Source organism: Dendrobium catenatum, unplaced genomic scaffold (genome assembly GCF_001605985.2).
Source record: "Dendrobium catenatum unplaced genomic scaffold, ASM160598v2 fragScaff_scaffold_390, whole genome shotgun sequence".
Lineage (NCBI taxonomy): Eukaryota > Viridiplantae > Streptophyta > Magnoliopsida > Asparagales > Orchidaceae > Dendrobium > Dendrobium catenatum.
In genome coordinates this window covers 3697291-3718462 of record NW_021318852.1, presented here as the reverse complement: position 1 = coordinate 3718462, position 21172 = coordinate 3697291, and the positions used below count along the sequence as shown (strand labels likewise).

The window sequence follows — 21172 nt, the reverse complement described above, 5'->3', positions numbered from 1 at the left end:
CGGCCTCTTCTCACCGCTGTCCGCTCTTGGAAGAACCCCCGCCTCCTATCGGCTGCTCACAGTGGCATCTCGCCATTTTTTTTTTCTTGTAGCCAGTTATTTTCTTATAGGTGTTTGGAAAATCTCATTAGATTAACCAAAGTTTAATCACTGGCATTTCAATAGTACTTAATAAAAGTTCGGTAGGCAGAGTTCTTGCAATTAGGAAGGAATTCCCTTGAACTAGCCCTAACAAGAGTCGCAAAGACCGAGAACGTGACAGGAACATGACTGGGTGTTTGAGGAAATGCCGCACAAGATCATACAAAGTGTCACTCACCATAATATGGCTTATTTTTGATCAAGTAACCAGATACACTACTGAAACATAAACTTGAAGTCTTTATCATAATAGTATTCTGAACGACAATATTATGACAAGGTTATCATAATAGATTGATAGTGCTCATCTTATTATGATAAACAGAGCAAGCTTATTAATAGGGTTCTGCATTTACTTGTTCGAAATCATAAAGTATAACTCTATACCATACTAGTGCCTACATTTTCTTGATCCGATGAAATTTAGGTATTTTGTGTAGCATGGACCTTTGCCACTTTGATGTTCTGCACACGTATAATGCAAATGTACATGCATGTTCATATTCAAACTTATTAATCGATATTACTAAACAAAATAGGAAGAGATAAAAAAAAATATAATATTCGAGCTTAATTTTGCTGCAGGTATTGAAATATTAGTTTGATTTATATATTTTTGGAGGTGGTGCTTAGAGCTTAGAAAGGGCACCATATTTTTTAGTTCCTTCCAAGAAAAAATTTTTATTGATTATTAATCAAATGCACAGTATAAAATTAGAAATTACAGTTGGAGCTTTATGGTTATTGGATATATTCTAATTAAATATCTGTAGCAATATGTAATTCAAATATGCATAACATAGAAAAAATTTTCATTCTTTAAATTCTTTGTTCTTCCTTCAAACCAACTAAGAAACTGAAATCCCTTCTCATCTCGATTTTTCCTTAACCAATCAAATGAGGAAAAATGTATTTCATATCAAATTTTTTTACCATCACCATTTTCTTTTCCTCTTCATTTTCTTACTCACAGTTCCTTCAAATCAAACTGATCCAAGCTAACGTTTTTCAACTTTCAAGGTTCCTGGACAATGACAAAAGGGAAGCTCATCAATATAAAGAGTTTATTTTCTAAGTTTCTCTATAACTTTGGTCAGTGTCTTGCTATAATGCCACTTCTCCTAAACTGATCTGTATGATTAAATCTTTTACTCCTGGCTTTTCAATGCTGATAAGTAGGATGATTAATTGCAGGATGGGATCTACTTCTAGGAGCAATTGCTGCCTTCTACCTAATCATTGTTCCCTACACCAAAGTCGAAGAAAGCTTCAATGTCCAGGTATGAAACTTATTGTCATTGCATCTGACCATCTAAATTATATGATTGTTGCTTCATTTTTTGTTTAAAAAAATGTTAATTTTAGAAACTTAGCTGATTATGTCAATATATTGCTACCAATGCTATTAAAATAATTATATATGAATCAATGGACTTGGCCAGAAAATTTCAGCCGCCCAATTGTGAATTTGATGCTGAAAACTGATTTGATTTCTCTATTTACAAATTATCATTCACAAAGTATAAACTAACTCCATGCTTCTGTATGTTATTAGGCAATGCATGATTTACTGTATCACCGACAGCATATAGACAGGGTCAGTGCTGCCATTTCTTGTGCAACTTTTAGTTCAAAACAAAAAAAAAAAAAAAACAATTTTTACTTGATATTGGTTGGATGTGTATGGTGTTTGATAAGTTAACTTTTTTGTTACAGTACGATCACCTTGAATTTCCTGGCGTTGTTCCTCGTACATTCACAGGTAAACTATTCCTTGCTTTGTGAATTGAACTCATTTACTGGATATGGGCCTAACATTTGCTTCATTGCTGCATTATCTTCATTTTAGTCTTCTTATAATATTAAAGATGCTACTTTCCATGCAATATATGCGTGTTGTGTTCAAACCCTAAGGAATTGTTTGTTTAGAATGATTAGGCAATTAATTGTTATTTTTAATTTACTAATCTCTGCTCAATCTTAAATCACATAATCATACAATCAACTTGTGGACACTTGAAATGTCACTTAATTTTGCCTGTGGTGTGATTATGGAAGCTCAAAATAGATGGGTAGAGATCTGAGTTGATTCCTAATTAATTATTAGTTATGTTATGACAAACTTATTGTGTCTCAATCTCAAATTAATCTGTTCACTAGTTAATGGCACCTATTCTATTGTAATTTATTTACATGTAATAGTGGCATAAGTACAATTACTATTAAATAAATATCATTTGTGGTGATTATGATACTAATTTTGTTAGCTAACTAATTTCTTATTTACATGTGATTATTGAATAATAGTTTTACAATTAATTTTAATAAGTGTCATAAAATTAAAATTGACTACTTGTGAGGATTGATTATGAATTTGCCATTCACTTGTTTTATTCTAATGATGTAATCAATGTCTTAATTTCTACTGTTTATTAATTAATATTTTGTAATTATAAGTTTTCATATTATCTTTTACTGAATCATTATTATTATTATTACTAGTATAATTATAATTTAACAGATTGGGATAAAAAACCTTTACTTAATGGATAACCCACCCGGCTCATGTCACCAATTGGCCCGAGTACTTGGAATACCAAGCCAGGAACAACAGTCAGATGTTGATTTAATTCCTTTCAAACTATGAAAAAAAATCTAATAAACTATCATCCAAAACTTTAAAAAGAGCCACTAATTATCAATCATAAATTTGAACATATGTAATTCAATTCATATTTATTCTCATTCACTCTGCTTCTTTTGCGCATAAAACCTTCTCTATCAGCCTTCTAATCTAGAGGAGCTTTATCTGAACTATTTAATTTAATGGGTTAAGTTTCCATCATCAACTTAGTGGTTAGTTACAACTCTATATATCAATAAAAAAATTATATATATAATATATTTATTATCTTATATAATTATTAAAATTTTCATTTAAAATAATTTAAACATGAACACTGATAAGATAAAAAAAACATCATTTTACAAAAAACATTCTTTTATGATGTAATTATTAGGTTATAACTTTTAATATGCCATTCATTTCAAGAGCGTCATATGTTGGATCAATTAAGGCACAAATATTTTCATTTTCTTTTCCACTTTTTCATTTTTTAATGATGGTAACATTGCTTTCATAGCCTATACCATAAGTGGGTGAACTCCTTCATTTATATGCATATACATTCCTTTTAGTACATTTCTTTCATTATTTTATTTTATTTTCATATAAGTTTGTACATACTTGAAGTTCAATAGGATATATTCACATTTAATGTGTATTATACTCTAATAAAGGTTATTTTATTATTTATATTCAATATAAAGCAGTGTTACAAATATTAACAAATATTAGCAAATATACATACCATATGCTATCATCAGGGACTAAAAAGTAGCAGGGGCATTGGTGAGACCAAACAGCATCACCAAGAATTCATAGTGTCCCTTATGTGTCCTGAAAGTTGTTTTCAGAACGTCCTCCTCTCTCATCCAGATTTGATGGTATCCGGACTTTAGATCTACATTCGTGTATGCCGCCGCTCCACAAAGCTCATTTAGCAACTCATCTATCAACAGAATAAGAAACTTATCTGGCACAGTCTCCTTATTCAGGGCCTGATAATCCACGCAAAATTTCCAACTTTCATCCTTCTTCTTGACCAGTAGAACTGGGCTAGCAAAAGGGCTCATGCTTGGCCTGATGATCCCTGCCTCCAATATCTCTTAGATCAGCTTTTCAATCTCATCATTCTTAATTTTGTGGTAATACTGATTGGTAATACCCGTCCCTTAGTGTGATGGCATGGTCCTGTCCCTTCTATGGTGGCAATCCCTAAGGTGGCTAGAAAGCCTCCAGGAACTGCTGTAGAACTGGTTGTACAGAATGAGGGATGTACCCTCCTTCCTCCCCTATGATCCCCTCCAAACTCTGTAGCTCCACCAGGAATTCTTGTCCTACCTCCTGTATGGTCCTTACCATGATTTTTAGTGACACCATTGCTTTGGAGAGTCCTGCATCTCTTTTAATCAACATCCTCCCTACCACCATCAGCTCCATTGTTAGCATCCCCCAATGTCTGCAGCCATCTCTTTCCTAGGATAACATCAATGCTCCCCATCACCAATGGAAGAAAATCCTACATCACTTGGATCCCTTGTATGGTCTAGACCACTCTCCTACATAATCCTTTGCTAGTCTCCATATTCCTTGTCCCTATCATCACCCCATATCTCCCTGTGTCTACCAGTTTCAACCCCAATTGGTCTATGATATGGTTGGAGATGAAATTGTAGGTGATCCCACTGTCTATCAGCACCGCTACTTCCTTATCAGCTATTTCTCCTTTCACCTTCATAGTATGATTCAGGGTAAATCCCACTATTGAGCTCAAAGAAACCTTAGCCATGTCCAAATGCAGTTTGTCCTCCTCTGCCGATACCTCACTCCCACCTCCCTCCTAAGTTTCCTTGTCATCATAGACAGTGAGAACCTGAAGAGTTCGATCCTTACACCTATGCCCCAGTATGTACTTTTCATCAGATTTGAAACATAACCCCTTCGTCCGCTTATCCTGCACCTCCGCCTCTGTGAGTCGCTTGAAATTGCCCTCGAGCAAACTCTATCGCTCTTCTCCCTTGGAGATTCTCTCTGGGAGGATAGTTTCTGGGTTCTGGGTGCTAGAGTAGTAGAGGTACTTTGGTAGGCCCCTCCCATGATGTTGCTTATGCTGGCATTTTCCCTCATATATTTTTCCTCCACCCTCTGAACATGCTCCATTGTCTGTCTCATCCCCCTAGGCTTCAATTCCCTAAACTCTGTCTGTATGTCCTTCCGAAGCCCCTTCATGAAATTCCCCTCCAGTCCTTCCTCATAGATTCCCCTCAATCTCCCTGGGAGCAGCTCAAACTTCTCCTAGTATTCCATAACGATCCTCTCTTGAGCTAGGGCATAGATTTGCTCGTGGAGGTCTCCTTCCTGGATGGTTCGAAAACGTTCCAACAAATACTCCTTAAATTCTCCCCATGAGTACATCATATACCTAGCCTCCCTCCATTGGAATCAAGCTAGGGTTTTCCCTTCCAAACATAGACTCACCGCTATGAGTTTTTTCTTTTCCGTCAGCTCATTGATGGCAAAGTAACATTCCACCCGGTAAACCCAACCTTGAACATCCTCCTCTTCAAAGACCGCCATCTTTAGCTTCCTTACCATCGCATCCATACCCCCTTTGTTTCTTCCCCAACCATGCCCTTATCCATCCAACCTCTCCCCATGCCCGGATAATCTCCCAAAATGGTCAACTTCCTTCCTCCTCGCTGTCCTCTCATCGAAATAACCCAATTGTCCCACCAACAGGGCTCCATGTAGTAATCCTCGATGGAAAATACTTTCCAATTCATCGTTGTCCTCCCGAATCTCTTTTCCTCGTGGTTTCACCCTAGGAATCGTTGGTGATGCTTTCGATTGCATCTCAAGCATCTTTTTCATCATCTCTTCAAAGTTCCCGAAGCGGTTCTTGATGGCCGAGAGTATTCCCTCCACCCCAGAATATTTTTCCTTTGCTCCGGCCTTGAGTTGTTCCATCTCACCTTCCAACACATCTATCTTCTTTGCTTCCATAAATTAGATCTAGGTTCCAATTGCAAAAACAACAACCAAAACTTATTTTTCCACCCAAGAAAGTGCTATGATACCAATTTGATAAGAAACAAGTGCAGGAATTGAGAAAACCTTGTCTGAAATTTAGAATTTCAGCAAGATTCAAACATATTTTGGGATAAATTCCTTGGCAAAACACTTGGGAAACTTGATAATAGATGAAAAGTAGAAGAAAACAAGCAATATACTATGTATCTTCAATTCTAGAGGAAGCTCCGGCTCTCCCAATCTCTAGCCGGTGGCTAGAGCCCAAACAACCTAAGAGAAAACTCAAAACAACAAAATATCACATAACCCTAACCCTAACCCTTGCCCTCTTATTTAAAGAGTACAAATAAAAGCATAATTACTAAACAGCCATTCCAAGACTAATTTCCTTCCTAAACTTCCCCCCTTCAATTTGAAATTGCCATCAAGGAATAGGCCTCACAAGGGGGCCGTCGACTCCTATAGCCATCTTTGAATAAACCAGGAGCTGGCTAGACCGGCCCATCTTGGACCGGTCTATCAGCTCGTAAGAAGTCTAAGAACGCAATATGCGATGCAAATATTTTAGCTTTTAGTGATTTATATACTATATTAGATACTAAAGGGGACGAAAGATATATGGATAAGTTAGCCAAATAAAGAGAAATGATTAGTAAGGATTTAGTTCAAGTGAAGTACATTAAGGATGAAGATAAAAAATAGCTTTTATTAGAAGATGATATTCAACAAAGGTAGGTGTGATATTTTGCTAAGCTTTTCAATGAAGATTATGAGAATATGATTGACTTTAATAACCTTAGCATCCTAAATCAAAATAAAGATTTTATTTTTATTGATGTATTAGTAAAACTTAAGATAGAGAGGATTTTAAGAAAAAAATGAAGTGTGGAAAAATTGTTGGACTTAATGATATTCCAATAGGGTGTAGAAATGCTTAGGGGATGAAGGAATTTCTTGGCTTACTAAACTTTTTAATATTATTTTGAAGACTAAAAAGATGCCAGATGAGTGGAGAATGAGTGTGTTGATTCATATTTTTAAAAATAAAGGTGATGCAAAAGATTGTGCGAATTATAGAGGAATTAAGTTGATGTGTTTTACTTTAAAACTATGAGAGAGAGTTCTGGAGTATAGGTTACGACGTGATACTAATGTTTCTCAAAATCAATTTGGATTCATGATGTGTAGTTCTACTATGGAAGCTATACATTTATTGAGAGGTTTGATGGAGAAGTTTAGAGAGAATAAAATGAATCTACATATGATATTTATTGATTTAGAGAATGCATATGATAAAATTCCAAGAGAAGTGTTGTGGAGGGTTCTAGAAAAGAAAGAGGTTAATAATACTTATATTTAAGTCATTAAGGATATGCATGCAAGAGCTGTTACTTGTGTTCAAACACAAGGTGGTTTGACCAAGTATTTTCCTATTTAAGTTGGATTACTTCAAGGATCAACCTTAAGCCCATATATTTTTGCTTTAGTCATGGAAGTTCTCACTAGACATTTGCAAGAGGTTGTACTTGATGTATGCTTTTTGCTAATGATAATCTTCTTATTGATAACACTAGAGAGGGAGTTGAAGGTAAATTTGAATTATGGAGGTCAACCTTAAAGTCCAAAGGTTTACGTTTGAGTAGATCTAAAACCAAATATATAGAGTGTGATTTTAGTAGTAATAGATCTAGTGGGGGTATTGTGACTTTGGGCGATCAAATCATTAATAAGAGTACACGTTTTAGATATCTTAGGTCTATTGTTCAGAGTGATGGTGAAATGGACGGGAATATTATTAGTAGAATTCAAGTTGGATGGTTGAAGTGGAGGAATGCATTAGGCTTATTGTGTTATATAATTTCCCCTCAAACTTAAGGGAAAATTCTATAAGATGGTGGTGAGACCTGCTATGCTTTATGGCGCTGAATGTTGGCCATTAAAATAGAAGCTTAATATTAAGTTAAGTTTTGCAGAGATGAGGATGCTCAGGTGGATGAGTAGCTTTACTCTTAGAGATATGATACGTAATGAACATATATGTGAAAAGGTTGGTGTATCTCTAGTGGAAGATAAGATTAGAGAGAGTCTCCTTAGATGGTTTGGTCATATAAAATGGCGGCCTTCTGATGACCTGGTTGGAAGAGTAGATGTATTAGATTTAGCTTATGTTAAGAAAGGTAGATATAGACTTAACAAAAACTTGGTTAGAAAATACTAGAAATGACATTTATTTATTAGATTTAAATGAGAATTTGATTCTTAACATGATATAATGGAGAAAAAAGATTCATGTAGCCTATTCCACGTGGTGGGATGAAGGCTTGATGTTGTTGTTGTTTTTATTTGTATAGAAATTGGTTCAGACTGATTTGCCAAGGAACTTATATTTCTCTTAACCATTTTCATGATAAACATTAGCGATGCTGCTATTTTTCATATCATTTATGCAGGGGCTATTGTTGTGTCAATTCTAGCATCACCGGTGATTGCAATGATGCAATTGTTTCATGCAGCAAAGATCTATAGTCTACTTACAGGTACAATTTAAATTACATCATCGAATTGCTACATTAGCTGTTAATATGGCTTATATGTCACTATTTTTTGCGTGTTGTTATAGGTTTCTCATGCCAAATCTCTCTCTCTCTCTCTCTCTCTCTCTCACACACACACACACACACACATATATATATAATTCTATTGTGCATTTACTATTTTGGATTGCCTTTGATTGTAAGTTTTGCAGCTTCAAAATTATATAATACAAACTTTGTCCTTATTTTTCAACTTTTCTTGGTTTCACTGTTTAATGTGCTCAGGCACCTTAAATTATTTCAAATTTGTTCTTTCAAGCCACTGAAGGGAGCCTTTTCCTTTCCCACTAATAACTCAGAAGAGAGCTAGAACGTACTGAACGCTATGAAGTTTAGCACTTTTTTAATTATCCACGAATAACATTTTTACAAGTTCAATAATTGGTTAGACCTTAATAATAGAAAACATGTCATGATAACCATTGGAGAGATGGTTGTGGCTTTTACCATGTCTTTAAGGCTTCGTTTGGGACGGCTTTCTTTATGCTTCTTAAATCAGCTTTCTTGTAGAAAAAAATAATTTTTGTTCTAAAAAGTTGCTTTATGAAGCAGTAAAAAAGCCGTCCCAAACGAAGCCTAAATTTGGAAGGATATATTCAAGTTGGAAGAAATGTTAGTATCATGTAAATTAGTCTAAGATGGAAAGTTATCAATTTACAAGATGAGCATGTGGAGATATTTGCACGTATTTGAGCTTCTTCTGATGTTAAGGAGGCATTAGTAGCATTGTTTAGTGTGCGAGGTGAAAAATCTCTAAGAAGATGGTGGGGATGATTGCAAGAAATGTCTAAAAAAGTTGTATTTAAGTTTTGCTGATCATGACGATTCATGATTGAAGTTTAGTTTAGGTTCTTTCTTTTGTTGTGTTCGGTATGGAATGTTCTCATGATCATTTATGGTCTACTTTTGAATTAAATAAGTAGGTTAACAATTAAAGTATTTTTAACCTTTTGCTGCATTAACGTTTGTGTTTCCCCGTCCCTAGTTATTTGCATTCTTTTTCTTATTGTTTCTGCATTCATGCTTTTTAATGTTGGATAGTTGTGCATTTCGTGTATATCTATTGAATTTTAGAGGCTTCTGGAATATTTTATTTATAATGATGGTTAATATACTTCGACGGTTGTCCTATTTTTAGTACAAAACATGAGTTACTTGCTTTGTTAGTAAACTATTCTTTTAAATTGATGAGTTTTATTGCTGAATAGTAGTACGTCTTCTATGATCTGTTGAACTTGCGAGTTTAAAGGATGATTGGTGTACACGCACAGTTGAGCAATTTCCCTCGTGAATGTTTTTCTGTACTTTTTAATTACAAAACATGAGTAATCTGCTTTTCAAGGAAGTTGATGATTTTTTTACTTTTATGTTGTTTCCAGTACGCTTGGTGTTAGGTTGCTTGGTGTTGTCAGCTTTGAGATTCTTTAGGATTCAGGTACCTTTTTCTTTTCCCAAAATCAACATTTTCAAATCCCAAACTTCATTGTTGACAAGGGTTTATCATGACTTTCTAATCGTTCTTTTTGTTATTCTATTAAGTTAGCATGCCTTACAATTATTACCTCAGTAGAAGCCTTGATTGTTATGGAATGCAAGCTACGCTCTAGTGATTGACAACTATATCATTAAATTTAACTTTTAGCCACTCACTGCACGGCTGACTGTATCATATGAAAAGCATGAAACAAATTATTTGTTAAAAATGAGAATTCCAGATGTCTTTCTAAAGCTGTGAGGAAATAATTGGTTTTTGAAAAGTTGGAAATAAATATATATATATATATATATATTGCTTTTAAAAAGCTTTCATAAGGTAAACTTGAATTATGGAGGTCAACTTTAGAGTCTAAAGGTTTTCGTTTAAGTAGATCTAAAACCGAATATATGCAGTTTAATTTTAGTAGTAATAGATCTAGTCGGGGTTTTGTGACTTTGAGTGATCTAGTCATTAATAAGAGTACATAGTTTAAATATTTTTGGTCTATTGTTCAGAGTGATCATGAAAGAAATGGGGATATTATTAGTAGAATTCAAGTTCGATGGATGAAGTGGAGGAATGCATCGGGCTTGTTGTGTGATAGAAAATACCACTCAAACTTAAGGGAAATTTCTATAAGATGGTGGTTAGACCAGTATTGCTTTATGGTGCATAATGTTGGACATTAAAAGAGAAGCATAATATTATGTTAAGTGTTGCTGAGATGAGGATGCTCAGGTGGATGAATGGCTTTACTCTTAGAGACAGGATATCAAATGGCATATACGTGAAAAGGTTGGAGTGGCTCCAGTGGCAGATAAGATTAGAGAGAGTCATTTTAGATGGTTTGGTCACATAGATTGGCAGCCTTCCGATGACCCGGTTAAGAGAGTAGATGCATTAGATTTAACCTATGTTAAGAAAGGTAGAGGTAGACCTAAAAAGATTTGGTTAGAAAATATTAGAAATGACATTTCTTTATTAAATTTAAATAAGAATTTGACTCTTACCCGAACATAATGGAGAAAAATGATTCATGTAGCTTGTAGTGGGATAAAGGCTTGATGATGTTGTTGTTGTTAAAAAGCTTTAATTGGTTAGGCTGCAAGTACCAATTTATAGTTTAGGATTGATATAGTTTGCCATCGATGTTAATGGAGTAATATGCATTTGATTTATTATCTTTGTGCTTCTTTTGTCGATTTACTTAGTTTGTTAGTGTACTGCTTGTGACTGATTTATGCTTCTGCAGGTTAGAAGGAAATTTGGTTTACATGTAGAAGCATTCTTTGCTATATTAACTGCTATGCAATTTCATCTGCTGTTCTACTCAACACGCCCTCTGCCAAACATATTGGCTTTTGTTTTAGGTGATGATTTTTTTCTCAGTTGGGCATCTTCTGCATAGGTGATTGTAGATTTTATGCATGTTGTACTAAATACGATATAGAAGCTGCTTTTATGGACAACTTTCACTAATTGTTCCTATTTCAATGGTAAATTGGCGTGTAACTAAGAAAAACATTCTTGAGGTTCAAGTGATATTCACATTCTTACCATAGATTTATCATCTTTCTTTTCGTTGTGTAATCTATTTAAACTTTGAAGGGTAACTCCTGTTGACGGCCTTGGCCTTCTTACCTGTAGAGGTCATTGTTGGAATAAACTAATATTGGATTTGTTTCTTTTGCATTTTCTGCATCACGGAGCTGTGGTTTGCTACACTATGATTTGAACTAAGAAGTTGGAGCACCTGAGCTTTCTATGACAATTGACATTAATGATAAGAGCATCTCAAATTAATATAACTGATTCATCATTACAATATGAAAGTTTTAACATGGATTATTGTTGGAATGTAGTGATTGTTTTTGCAATCACTTGTCTGGAGTAGTTGCTAGCAAATCTCCAGAGCAGGTGTTTGACTGAGATTATTGTAATGATGATTTGATTATTGCTTGGCTTATCTACGAGGTTATTTGCTCGTTCTTGGGTTGCACTTTATCTAATTCAGATTCCTTATGCTACTACATGCATAAACTTAAAAAAACTCATATAGCTAAATATAGGTGCACCTTATGGCTTAGAGCTGTGAATAAGTTTTTTAAACAGAGTTCTGCTCATGTTTTTGGAAGAATACCAACTGAACGAGCTTTCATATGGAAACTTCTTGTTCATTATGATAAATTTTTTATGTCAATAACTACTAAAGTATACAGATATAGTTGATTTTCCTTTTTCATAGTTCACGATGCATGAAAAAGCACTGATTTTTCTTGCATGTTTTAATGTTATCAAAATTGTGTCCTGCTCTCCTGTAAATCACACTCATTAAAACAAAGCCATCTCCTCTTTGAATGTATGCTTTTTGAACTTATAATGGCATAACAGAAGAATGAATGGTTTTTTTTTCCTAAAACCTGCTGAATTGTCAAAAAATTGTTTGCTATTTTTTGTTGTTAAATCTTGCAGTTAACTTGGCATATGGATTTTGGTTTGAGGGAAATGCCACAAGTACTTTGAAATGCTTGGTATGCTCCTTTTTTTGTTTTCCTCTTTCACCATTGATTTGCTTGTTTAACGCCCAAACAATATTCTTTTGGCAAGATCAGAAAGAGTTTTTTTATTACTGTTATTCTTTTTATTAGTATTTTTATAGCATTAAGTGCCAATCAATGAGTAAGGATTCTTTTTTCTTTAAAAGGCAAAGCGAAGCAGCATTTTTATTAACTAAAGTATTTTTTATATCATCTATACACATTATGTGCAGGATGCACTAAGAAGCATTCTTGAGAAAAGCTTGTAAGTGTGTAGTTTCTAGTGCTAATAGAAAGAAAATCGAGAAATGTATAAACAGTCAAGCAGACTAGGCAACATGAAGAAGAGAACCACCAAGAAGTTAATAGTTCTAGTTGAAGATGGGAGTGCTACATCAAATGTATAGAATGCATGGCGATATAACCATTTTTTTGTGATTTTGTTGCTTAGTCCATCTTTTTTTCTTTTTTTTTTTATCGTTGTGGGTTTATAAAATAGACCAAAGATATAGTTATGAAACACACATGAACCATAACTAAGATTTAATAATACGTGCAACTCTTGATAGAAATGACTGGTGAAGGATTCAGAAGACCAGCTCAAATAGTTGGGATAAAGCTAATGATAATGTTGATGATGATAATGATATGCTGGTGACCCGGGTTGAGTAGGAGTCTTTGGGGTTGAATGACTTGTATTGTGGTTGGTAGTTGAGCATATTATGGTTGCCATGACTCTCTTTCATTATCTACATTTGCTTTAATACATTTTTTTTTTCATAAAGTTCCCGGCTAGTTTTAGAGGTTAATAACAGGAAAGGTGTGCACCTTTCAGAATGGGAATATAATTCTCTAGTATAATGTGCACAGTTTTCTTAACGGATGTTTTTGAGAATGCCATTTTAGAGACTAATCACTTGGTAAGTCTTCAAGGCAAAAAAAAAAAAGTTTTCAAGGCAAATGTACTTTTCTTGCAGGCTTTTGTCAGGCTTCTATCTCATAGCATGTCTGTTTCTTTGACAGATTGCAGCAACAGCCATATTTAGATGCGATACAGTGCTTCTCTTTTTACCTATTGCCATAGAGCTTTTGCTGGTACGGATAGTTGAATCTATTTGGTCTCCTATTATTAAATAAGTGCTCATTTATTTATTAAATGTTATAATCTTTAAGAAATAGATTTTGAGTCTTATTTATAAAAAAACATTTCTGCCAATTACTCTTTATAATTGAACCCTTTGTGATTGCTATTTAACTTTTTTTTTTTTTGCGTTGTCTTTTTTACATTCTCATCATTGTCTACTAGTTCCTTATCAATTCATGTTAATTTGTTATTGATAAGGTTATGTTCCTTTTCTTATGAATTTTTATCTACCATTTTGTATGATATTTTGCTTTCAGCATTTTGATCCTAACTCTTACTTCTGCAGCTTTGTGACTACTTAATTATCTTATGAATTCTCATGATTTGTTGCTTTAGCTAATTTTTTCAGAGTAAATCGATTTCATTGTTGCAATCAATAAAATGCTGCGTAAACACTGCAGTGTTATGCATAGGTGAGTTTTTGAGGCAGTGCTGGATATATAAATAATCGCCGTGCATTTTGACATGCCTTACTGTTATGTGATTTACTTGCAGGTTTTACTTTGTTGGTTGACTCAATATTTTGGCAGAGAATATTGTGGCCTGAACTGGAAGTTTTCTGGTTTAACTCTGTGTTGAATAGGAGTTCAGAATGGGGTGTATCCTTTACTTGTTATAATAGAGTCATTAGCTTCCATTGCACGCAGGCTTGTTTGGTATAATCACAGGAACTTCATGTAAAGTTGAACCTATATGCATATGCTGGTCACATTCTGCTGCTATGCTGTGCATTTTTTCATTCTACCTTCATTATTTATTGTAATTTCTAGTTATATGCTATTCGATATTTTCTTTTCTGAAGTTTTTTATTGTAAATTTTATAGGTTTATACAAGTTGGGCATTCCAAGTCTGTATGATTGGTAACCTTTTTTGTACATGACTTTTAAATTGCTTTCTTAAGGTGTTGCTCGGATGTTCTGTCTATCACGTCTTTTGAAATAAGAGAGATGATAATTAGAATTCCTCAATTGTGAGACTTATTTTCCATCTTATTTTACCCTAGACTACTTGTTTTTGTGGCTGCATCATTTCTTACTCAGGTCCATATCTAGTTAAACATGCATTTTCTGTCCAACAGCAGAAAAGTATTATCCTTTTGCAACTTTTCACGTTATGTGAGGAATACTGGCTTTTGATAATGATGCAATCCTGGTAAATGAATATCGTTATTGTTTTGGGGTAGACAACTATTGTTTTGAACAATATAAACACTTTTCTAATTTCCGTGAGAAGCTTTCGGTGTGAAATGGTCAGTAAGAAGTTTTGGTTTTGAAGTTTAGGGTTTTGGAGTTCAAAATTTCTTCAATTTCTGAACTCAGCAACCGAATATCCTTTAGCAATTCTGATAGCTTTAGCATAAAAGTCGCCTTTGCAACGTATTACATGTGTATCTTGATTTTGAGAAGTATCAGTTTACTTATTTCGTAATGCATTTTTTTTCATTTCTTTATAAACTCGATAAAAGATTAATTTTACTTACTGTGTTCAAATGCAATTTTTTTTGTCCTTGATCTTGTGATTTAGACACATGCATTTCATTGGTACTTCACTTCGGCGCTTCCCCGCTCTCTTTTGGCAGCATATCCTTTAAGCTTGGTAAGTTTTAAAATAACAAAATCTGATTGTTTCCTTCCATTTTTTTATGCTATAGATTTTAGCTTACAACAACGTCTATGTCTTATCCCACTACATGAGATCGATTTTATAAATCATTTGTCTTCATTGTGTCCTATTAAGAATCAAATTGCCATTTAAATCTCATAAAGAAAGGTCATTTCTAATACTTTTTAACCAAGTTTTTTTGATCTAACTCTACCTTTCTTGACATAGGTCAGATCTAATGTATCTTCTATCAAAATCAGGTAATTGGAAGGCTGTCATTTTATGTGACCAAATGATCTAAGGCAACTCCATTTAGTCTTATCTGCCACTGGTGCTAGACCAACATTTTCATATATATACTCATTTTGCATTTTGTCTCTAAGAGTAAAGCCACTCATCCATAGTCGGCGGATGATGGTGATTAGGACTAGTGGTGTCAAAAATTGACACGACCCGAAAACTCGACTCGAATCCGACACGAAAATTTCAGGTTCACTTCCTGATTTTTGACTTGTTTAGAATTCCGTGTCGGGTTCGGGTTGACTCAGAAACCAGAGAATGACCCAGTTTTGACCCGAATCCTGTAGTTCAGTTCGGCTTTTTTACGGGATTTGGAAAGTTACCTTCGCAGATAGCAAGCGAACTCCCGTCATTGCTTCCGATCAAAATGTTGTAACTTCTAATCCGATTGGAAGGGAATGTTGTCCAAGGAGCGAAGTCGAATAGCTACAAAAGAGCGCACAAAAGGGAGAAAGTTACCTTCACAAATAGCGAGCGAACTCCCGTCGTTGCTTCCGAGTTCCGATCAGAATGTTGTAACTTCCGATCCAATTGGAAGGGAACATCGTCCAAGGAACGAAGTCGAACAGCTATGAAGAGTATATGAAAGGGAGAAAGTTACCTTCACAGACAGCGAGCAAACTCCCGTCGTTGCTTCCGATCAAAATGTTGTAACTTTTGATCCGATTGGAAGGGAACGTCATCCAAGGAGCGAAGTCGAACAACTACGAAGAGTATTCGAAAGGGAGAAAGTTACCTTCACAAATTGATTGACAGCGAGTGAACTCCCGTCGTTGCTTCCGAACAAAATGTTGTAACTTTCGATCCGATTGGAATGGAACGTCGTCCAAGGAGGGAAGTCGAACAACTATGAAGAGTGCACGAAACAGAGAAATTACCTTCCCGACACAATGTGGGTCAGGTTTGAAAAAACGGGTCGGTCGAACAGTGCTGGGTTAGTTTCGGGTTGGACCCGAACCCGACCCGTAACTCGATTTTGACAACCCTAAGAAGGACTGTAGTCGGCGGGCGATGGTGGTTCGAGGGATCATAGTTGATAGGTGGTGAAGGTCGGCGGCCGGAAGGCAGTCCGACTTTAGTCGAGCGAAAGTCCAGCGGCAATCGACAACCTGTTGGAGGTCTGGCTGCGATCGGCAGACAGGAGGTAGTTCGGTGGAGGTCAACAACTGGGCGGTGGTTCGGTGACGGTTGTGTAAAAGTCTGATGGCGGTGTACGGCCGGGTGGTAGTCCGACAACGGTCGGCGGCCAGACGGTGCTCCGACGATGGTCGGGTGAAAGTTCAACTGCAGTCGGCGGCCGGGTAGTGGTTCGGCGACGGTCGATGGAGGTTTGCCGACGGTGGTGCTGGAGTTCTTGAAGCCTCAAAGCTCTCTCTAATCTCCAGCCAAAGGTCCTCTTTCATGTAGAGAGTGGGGGTCTATTTATAAATTTTTGAAAGTGACATGCCCCGTAAATATGGAGAATATTTTGGGGGGGGGGGGGGGCAGGGGGGGGGGGGGTGGGCAAATTTGATTTCAGAATTAAGCGATCTTGGGTTTGTTGGATCGTCTCGGCAAGTCGCTCGATTCGACTATAAGCATGTTATATTTGGATATCGTTTGGTCATCCAATTTAGGCTTTGAACCTTCGAAATAAACTTTGGGCCACCGATTTGGATCCATTTGGGCTCGGATTGGACCGATTTTGGTGTCATTGGGCTCGTCTCTTCGAGGCATTCAGTTTGACTATAAGTTTGTTGAAATTGGAGTTTAGATCATGCCTAATTTACATACTTGGAATATGCCTCAAGATTCATGCACGATCAAGACGATTCTTGATGATGTATCAATAATATTTGTGTAAGATTTATTTTAGCTTGATTTTTTTTCATGAAGATAATAATAATTTAAATATTTTATAGATAAAATTAATCTAATTCTATATTTGTTTTGAATTCCAGATAATAAGTTTTTTTTTTCAATTCACACATTGTTATTTAAAGATATGATGAAATAGAATTTGTGCAATAATTTCGTAATGTCCTACTAATAACTTCATTTGTTAACTATCTTTTAGTTGCCTAGAGATTTACCAAGCAATACCACTATTCTTGTAAAATTAGAAGATTTTATCATGTTTTATTTGAAATTCACCAACTTGTTGAGCACTCCACAAATGAAAGAAGTCACCTATTTTCTCATCTTATTTTTAATACTGACATTTTTTGGCACTAAAAAAAATGATTTTTAATATTTTATTTATTTTTTTACTTCGCAGCTAGGAGTGTTACTTGACAGGAGAATGATCAGATACTTTGCTCCAGTTTTCTCATTTGTTTTGCTTTATTCCAAACTCCCACACAAGGTTATTTGCATAGCTGATGTTTTGATGATTTATTATTAGCTCATTCATTGTATTAAGATAAGCTTGTGTTAATTTTGGATTCTTCAGGAACTTCGTTTCATCATTGGCTCTGTTCCAATTTTCAATGTATCGGCTGCAATTGCTGCCAGTAGAGTGTACGCACCTTTAAATACTGTATATTTTTTCGTTAAACTTTGTGAAATTTTTGGAAACTCAAAGAGCTTTCTTTCGTTGATCACATAATGATTATGCACCTTATTTTATGCATGCATGCATGCTTGTAAAATTGCATGTGCAGGTATTTTAAATCTTTTTTATTCCATTGTTTATTTCTATGTTTTTGGCTTTCAAATGCCAGGCTAAATTGTCCATTTAGAAAAGCTAGAGGAGAACCTTAGTTCATGTTTACGATGATCTAATTATGATTTAGGCGTATCAAAAGTTTTTCGTATCAGAAGTTTTTGAGGCAGATAGTATGTCATATATGAAGTGATTGTGTTGTTTAAACTATGATGATTCGAATTTAGTAAAAACATGGATAAAATGAAGCTTTTGATGATGAATTGGTAAGTTGCTTGTTCTCCTTCATTTTTTTTGTCCATTTATAATTCATGTTAATATTATAAAATTGATGAAACCCTATCTCGTGATGTTATTTTTATGGGCGGGTGAAATTGATGACAATTGTCTTCATAAATAGCTTTATGCCAGGTATTTGTGATTTATCATTATAATTCATTTGTCTCTATTTCTTATCTAGTAAGCATTGAACTCTAGTGTAAGTGAGTGCTTACTACTTATAACCAAGTAATTAATTGCTTTACTATATTCTTACATTGATTCTATTTATTAATCTTATTCATGCATCTTTGGCTCTCACTAGACAAATTCCCCTTACTGTATTCTCTACAACCTTACTACGAAGAAGAATTTTATCTAAGCAACCCTTCCTTCCCTGTGAATTTTCCACACCAGCATAAAATAGTGTCACATTTGGTTTAGCAGTACTAATGCTATGCTTTTGTTTCATTGTTTGAAATGAACTCACGGTAATTTCCACATATTACGACCTATTTAATAATTTAGTCCATGCTTATGAAGTAATAGGGAGAACACATGCAAATTGTATATTTTTAAGCAGATTTTCTATAACCAATATTGTTATTTAAAAACTAAGCAAGATAATAGTAGAATTTATTGGTGGAGACCAACCTTTTTATGACTACTATATTACCCTGGTAAGGTACTACTCTTATTGTCTCTAAAAAATCATTTATTACTTTATTTTCCATATTCTGTCATGTATACATCGTAGCATTCTCATTTTACACTTCTCATCATACTTAAAAATGAAAAGTCTTGATCTTGGCATAAAGGACATAAAAAAGGTTGGCTCAAACATACAAAATTGAGAGAAAACTAATATTCTGTTTTTAAAATAAGCAAAGTTTATTGTATATGCATGTATGTATTTTTATGTTTTGTAGTTGAACTACAATTACTAGAAAATAGTATTTGCTTTGCATGAAATTTTGGTCATAAAACATCTAAAATGAAGATCAAGATCATTGCTTTTGATCTACGTGGCTCAAAATAACCCATAATCATATTTCACATAAATTAATTGCTAACAATTAATTCAAGTTATGCTTTACTAACATAAACTTTTAAATTTTTTATAAAAGTTACAATTACTTATTAAACCAATTATCATAAATTATCTTTTAATTAATCATTCTATGAGTACTTAGATTAATTTATTATTTTAATTAATGATTAATATATTATAATGTTGGCTTTTTACCCCATGTGTTGATTTTTCCTCATTAAGCTTATTTTAATGAATCACTATATGTTAGAAACTTTGGTATTGTTTGTTCTTTCCCTACGAATTTTCAAATATAATCTAGTAGTATACAAAATTACTTTAATTTCTTCATTGACTATTAGTTCTCATGAAATTAAAAGAATTATAAACAATCATATTTCACGACATATAAAGAAAAATAAAAATAGTTCATTCTTCTATTATTACATGCAATTTAAAAATTAGAAACAATTATAGAAGATGAAAATTCAATGAAAATACTTCTCCTTCAAGTGAAGGAGTACTTGAGGCATGAACAATAAAGCAACAAAAATAGACCTGATCAAAAAATAAGAAGTTGATGAGATTGCCAAATCTGTGCTCATAGCTACAAAGGATGCTGAGATGATGGTTGTGTTGGCAGAGCTGAAGTTAGAGGTTATTATTGTTAAAATATTGCACACAAATAAATAAGAAATGAAATAAAGTTTAATCATATATTTATATCAATCTAACTATTACAATTAAAATATGGAATTTTATAATTGTGAATTCAACTTTTACCATGAATCAAGAACAAAATCAAAGGAAGTCAAGGTTTTGTTCTTCTAGAGAAATAAAATTACTCTCTTTCTCTCTCTCTCTCTCTCACATTCTCTTCCTCTCTCTCCTTGTATTAATGCTCTTACAAATTTTTATTGTAAGAGTAATTTTAAAGCTTTCTCTAGTTTCTAGATGCCGTTTGGTACCATTCGATACCCCTCGGTACCGAACGATACCGAGCATTGATACTGAGCATTGTACCGAGCATTGCGGAGAGGTACTGACTAGTAACGAGCGGTACCGAGTTCCGGTACTGGGTTCCAGTACCGAGCCTACGATGAAGAAAATGAAGAAAACGAACCTTCACTGCTCGTGTCGTCGAGCCGCTCTGTCGACGATGGATGATCCTGTCGGCTTTAATGCTCGCGTCATTGAGCCTCTTCATCGACGAAGGATGATCTTTTCCGTTTCTATGCTCGTGTCGTCGAGCCGCTCCTTCGACTACAATGAACGCCTATGTGAAAACGAAAAACCTACCTCGCGGAAATGTTTAAGCCACCTAAATGAATAGAGATATCGAGCGGGTAGACGAAATGAATAGGGCAAATTGCCGTTCCGTTTTTTTAGTAGGGCACGCGTATCCGATACGTGTGTCCTGTCAAATTTAAATAATATTTTAATTGGACACGGCAAAGCCATATCCGACATGTATCCATGTTGTATCGGAGGCGTATCTGTATCCGACGTGTGTCCGATACAGCATGCCTCGTAAATAGGAGTATCGGTGCTACATAGCATCTCACATTCCGTATGTGTAAATAATTGAACTATTGATTACTTTAACGTACTAGGAAACTTTTCTCCTATACTGTAATTGTTTCTTAGTTTTGATCCATTATTAAACATCATTTAATGGAAAATAAATTTGTCTTTCAACACTGATAACTATCCTTACAGGTACAATAATCAGAGGAAAAATATTTGGAGGCTGCTGTTCCTCATGATGCTTGGCTCTTTGCTTGTAAGGTT

General features: G+C 34.7%; 1 protein-coding gene across 5 annotated transcripts in view; it reads left to right on the top strand.

Moving 5' to 3' along the window:
* Positions 1–21172, top strand: part of LOC110107771 (dol-P-Man:Man(7)GlcNAc(2)-PP-Dol alpha-1,6-mannosyltransferase) — a 30406-nt gene that overhangs the window by 456 nt on the left and 8778 nt on the right. For 3 of the 5 annotated variants that reach the window (XM_020838146.2, XM_020838144.2, XM_020838145.2), the window contains 15 exons: positions 1162–1233; positions 1336–1421; positions 1697–1738; positions 1858–1903; positions 8245–8331; positions 9768–9823; positions 11118–11235; positions 12338–12396; positions 13426–13497; positions 13896–13959; positions 14042–14145; positions 15072–15143; positions 17707–17793; positions 17881–17948; positions 21101–21169. In XM_020838146.2, the coding sequence (XP_020693805.1) occupies positions 1173–1233; positions 1336–1421; positions 1697–1738; positions 1858–1903; positions 8245–8331; positions 9768–9823; positions 11118–11235; positions 12338–12396; positions 13426–13497; positions 13896–13959; positions 14042–14145; positions 15072–15143; positions 17707–17793; positions 17881–17948; positions 21101–21169 (1091 nt within the window). In that variant the 5' untranslated portion in view covers positions 1162–1172. Of the gene's footprint in view, positions 1–1161; positions 1234–1335; positions 1422–1696; positions 1739–1857; positions 1904–8244; positions 8332–9767; positions 9824–11117; positions 11236–12337; positions 12397–13425; positions 13498–13895; positions 13960–14041; positions 14146–15071; positions 15144–17706; positions 17794–17880; positions 17949–21100; positions 21170–21172 lie in introns of those variants that run through there. The other 2 variants (XM_020838147.2, XM_020838149.2) reach the window with 2 other exon arrangements.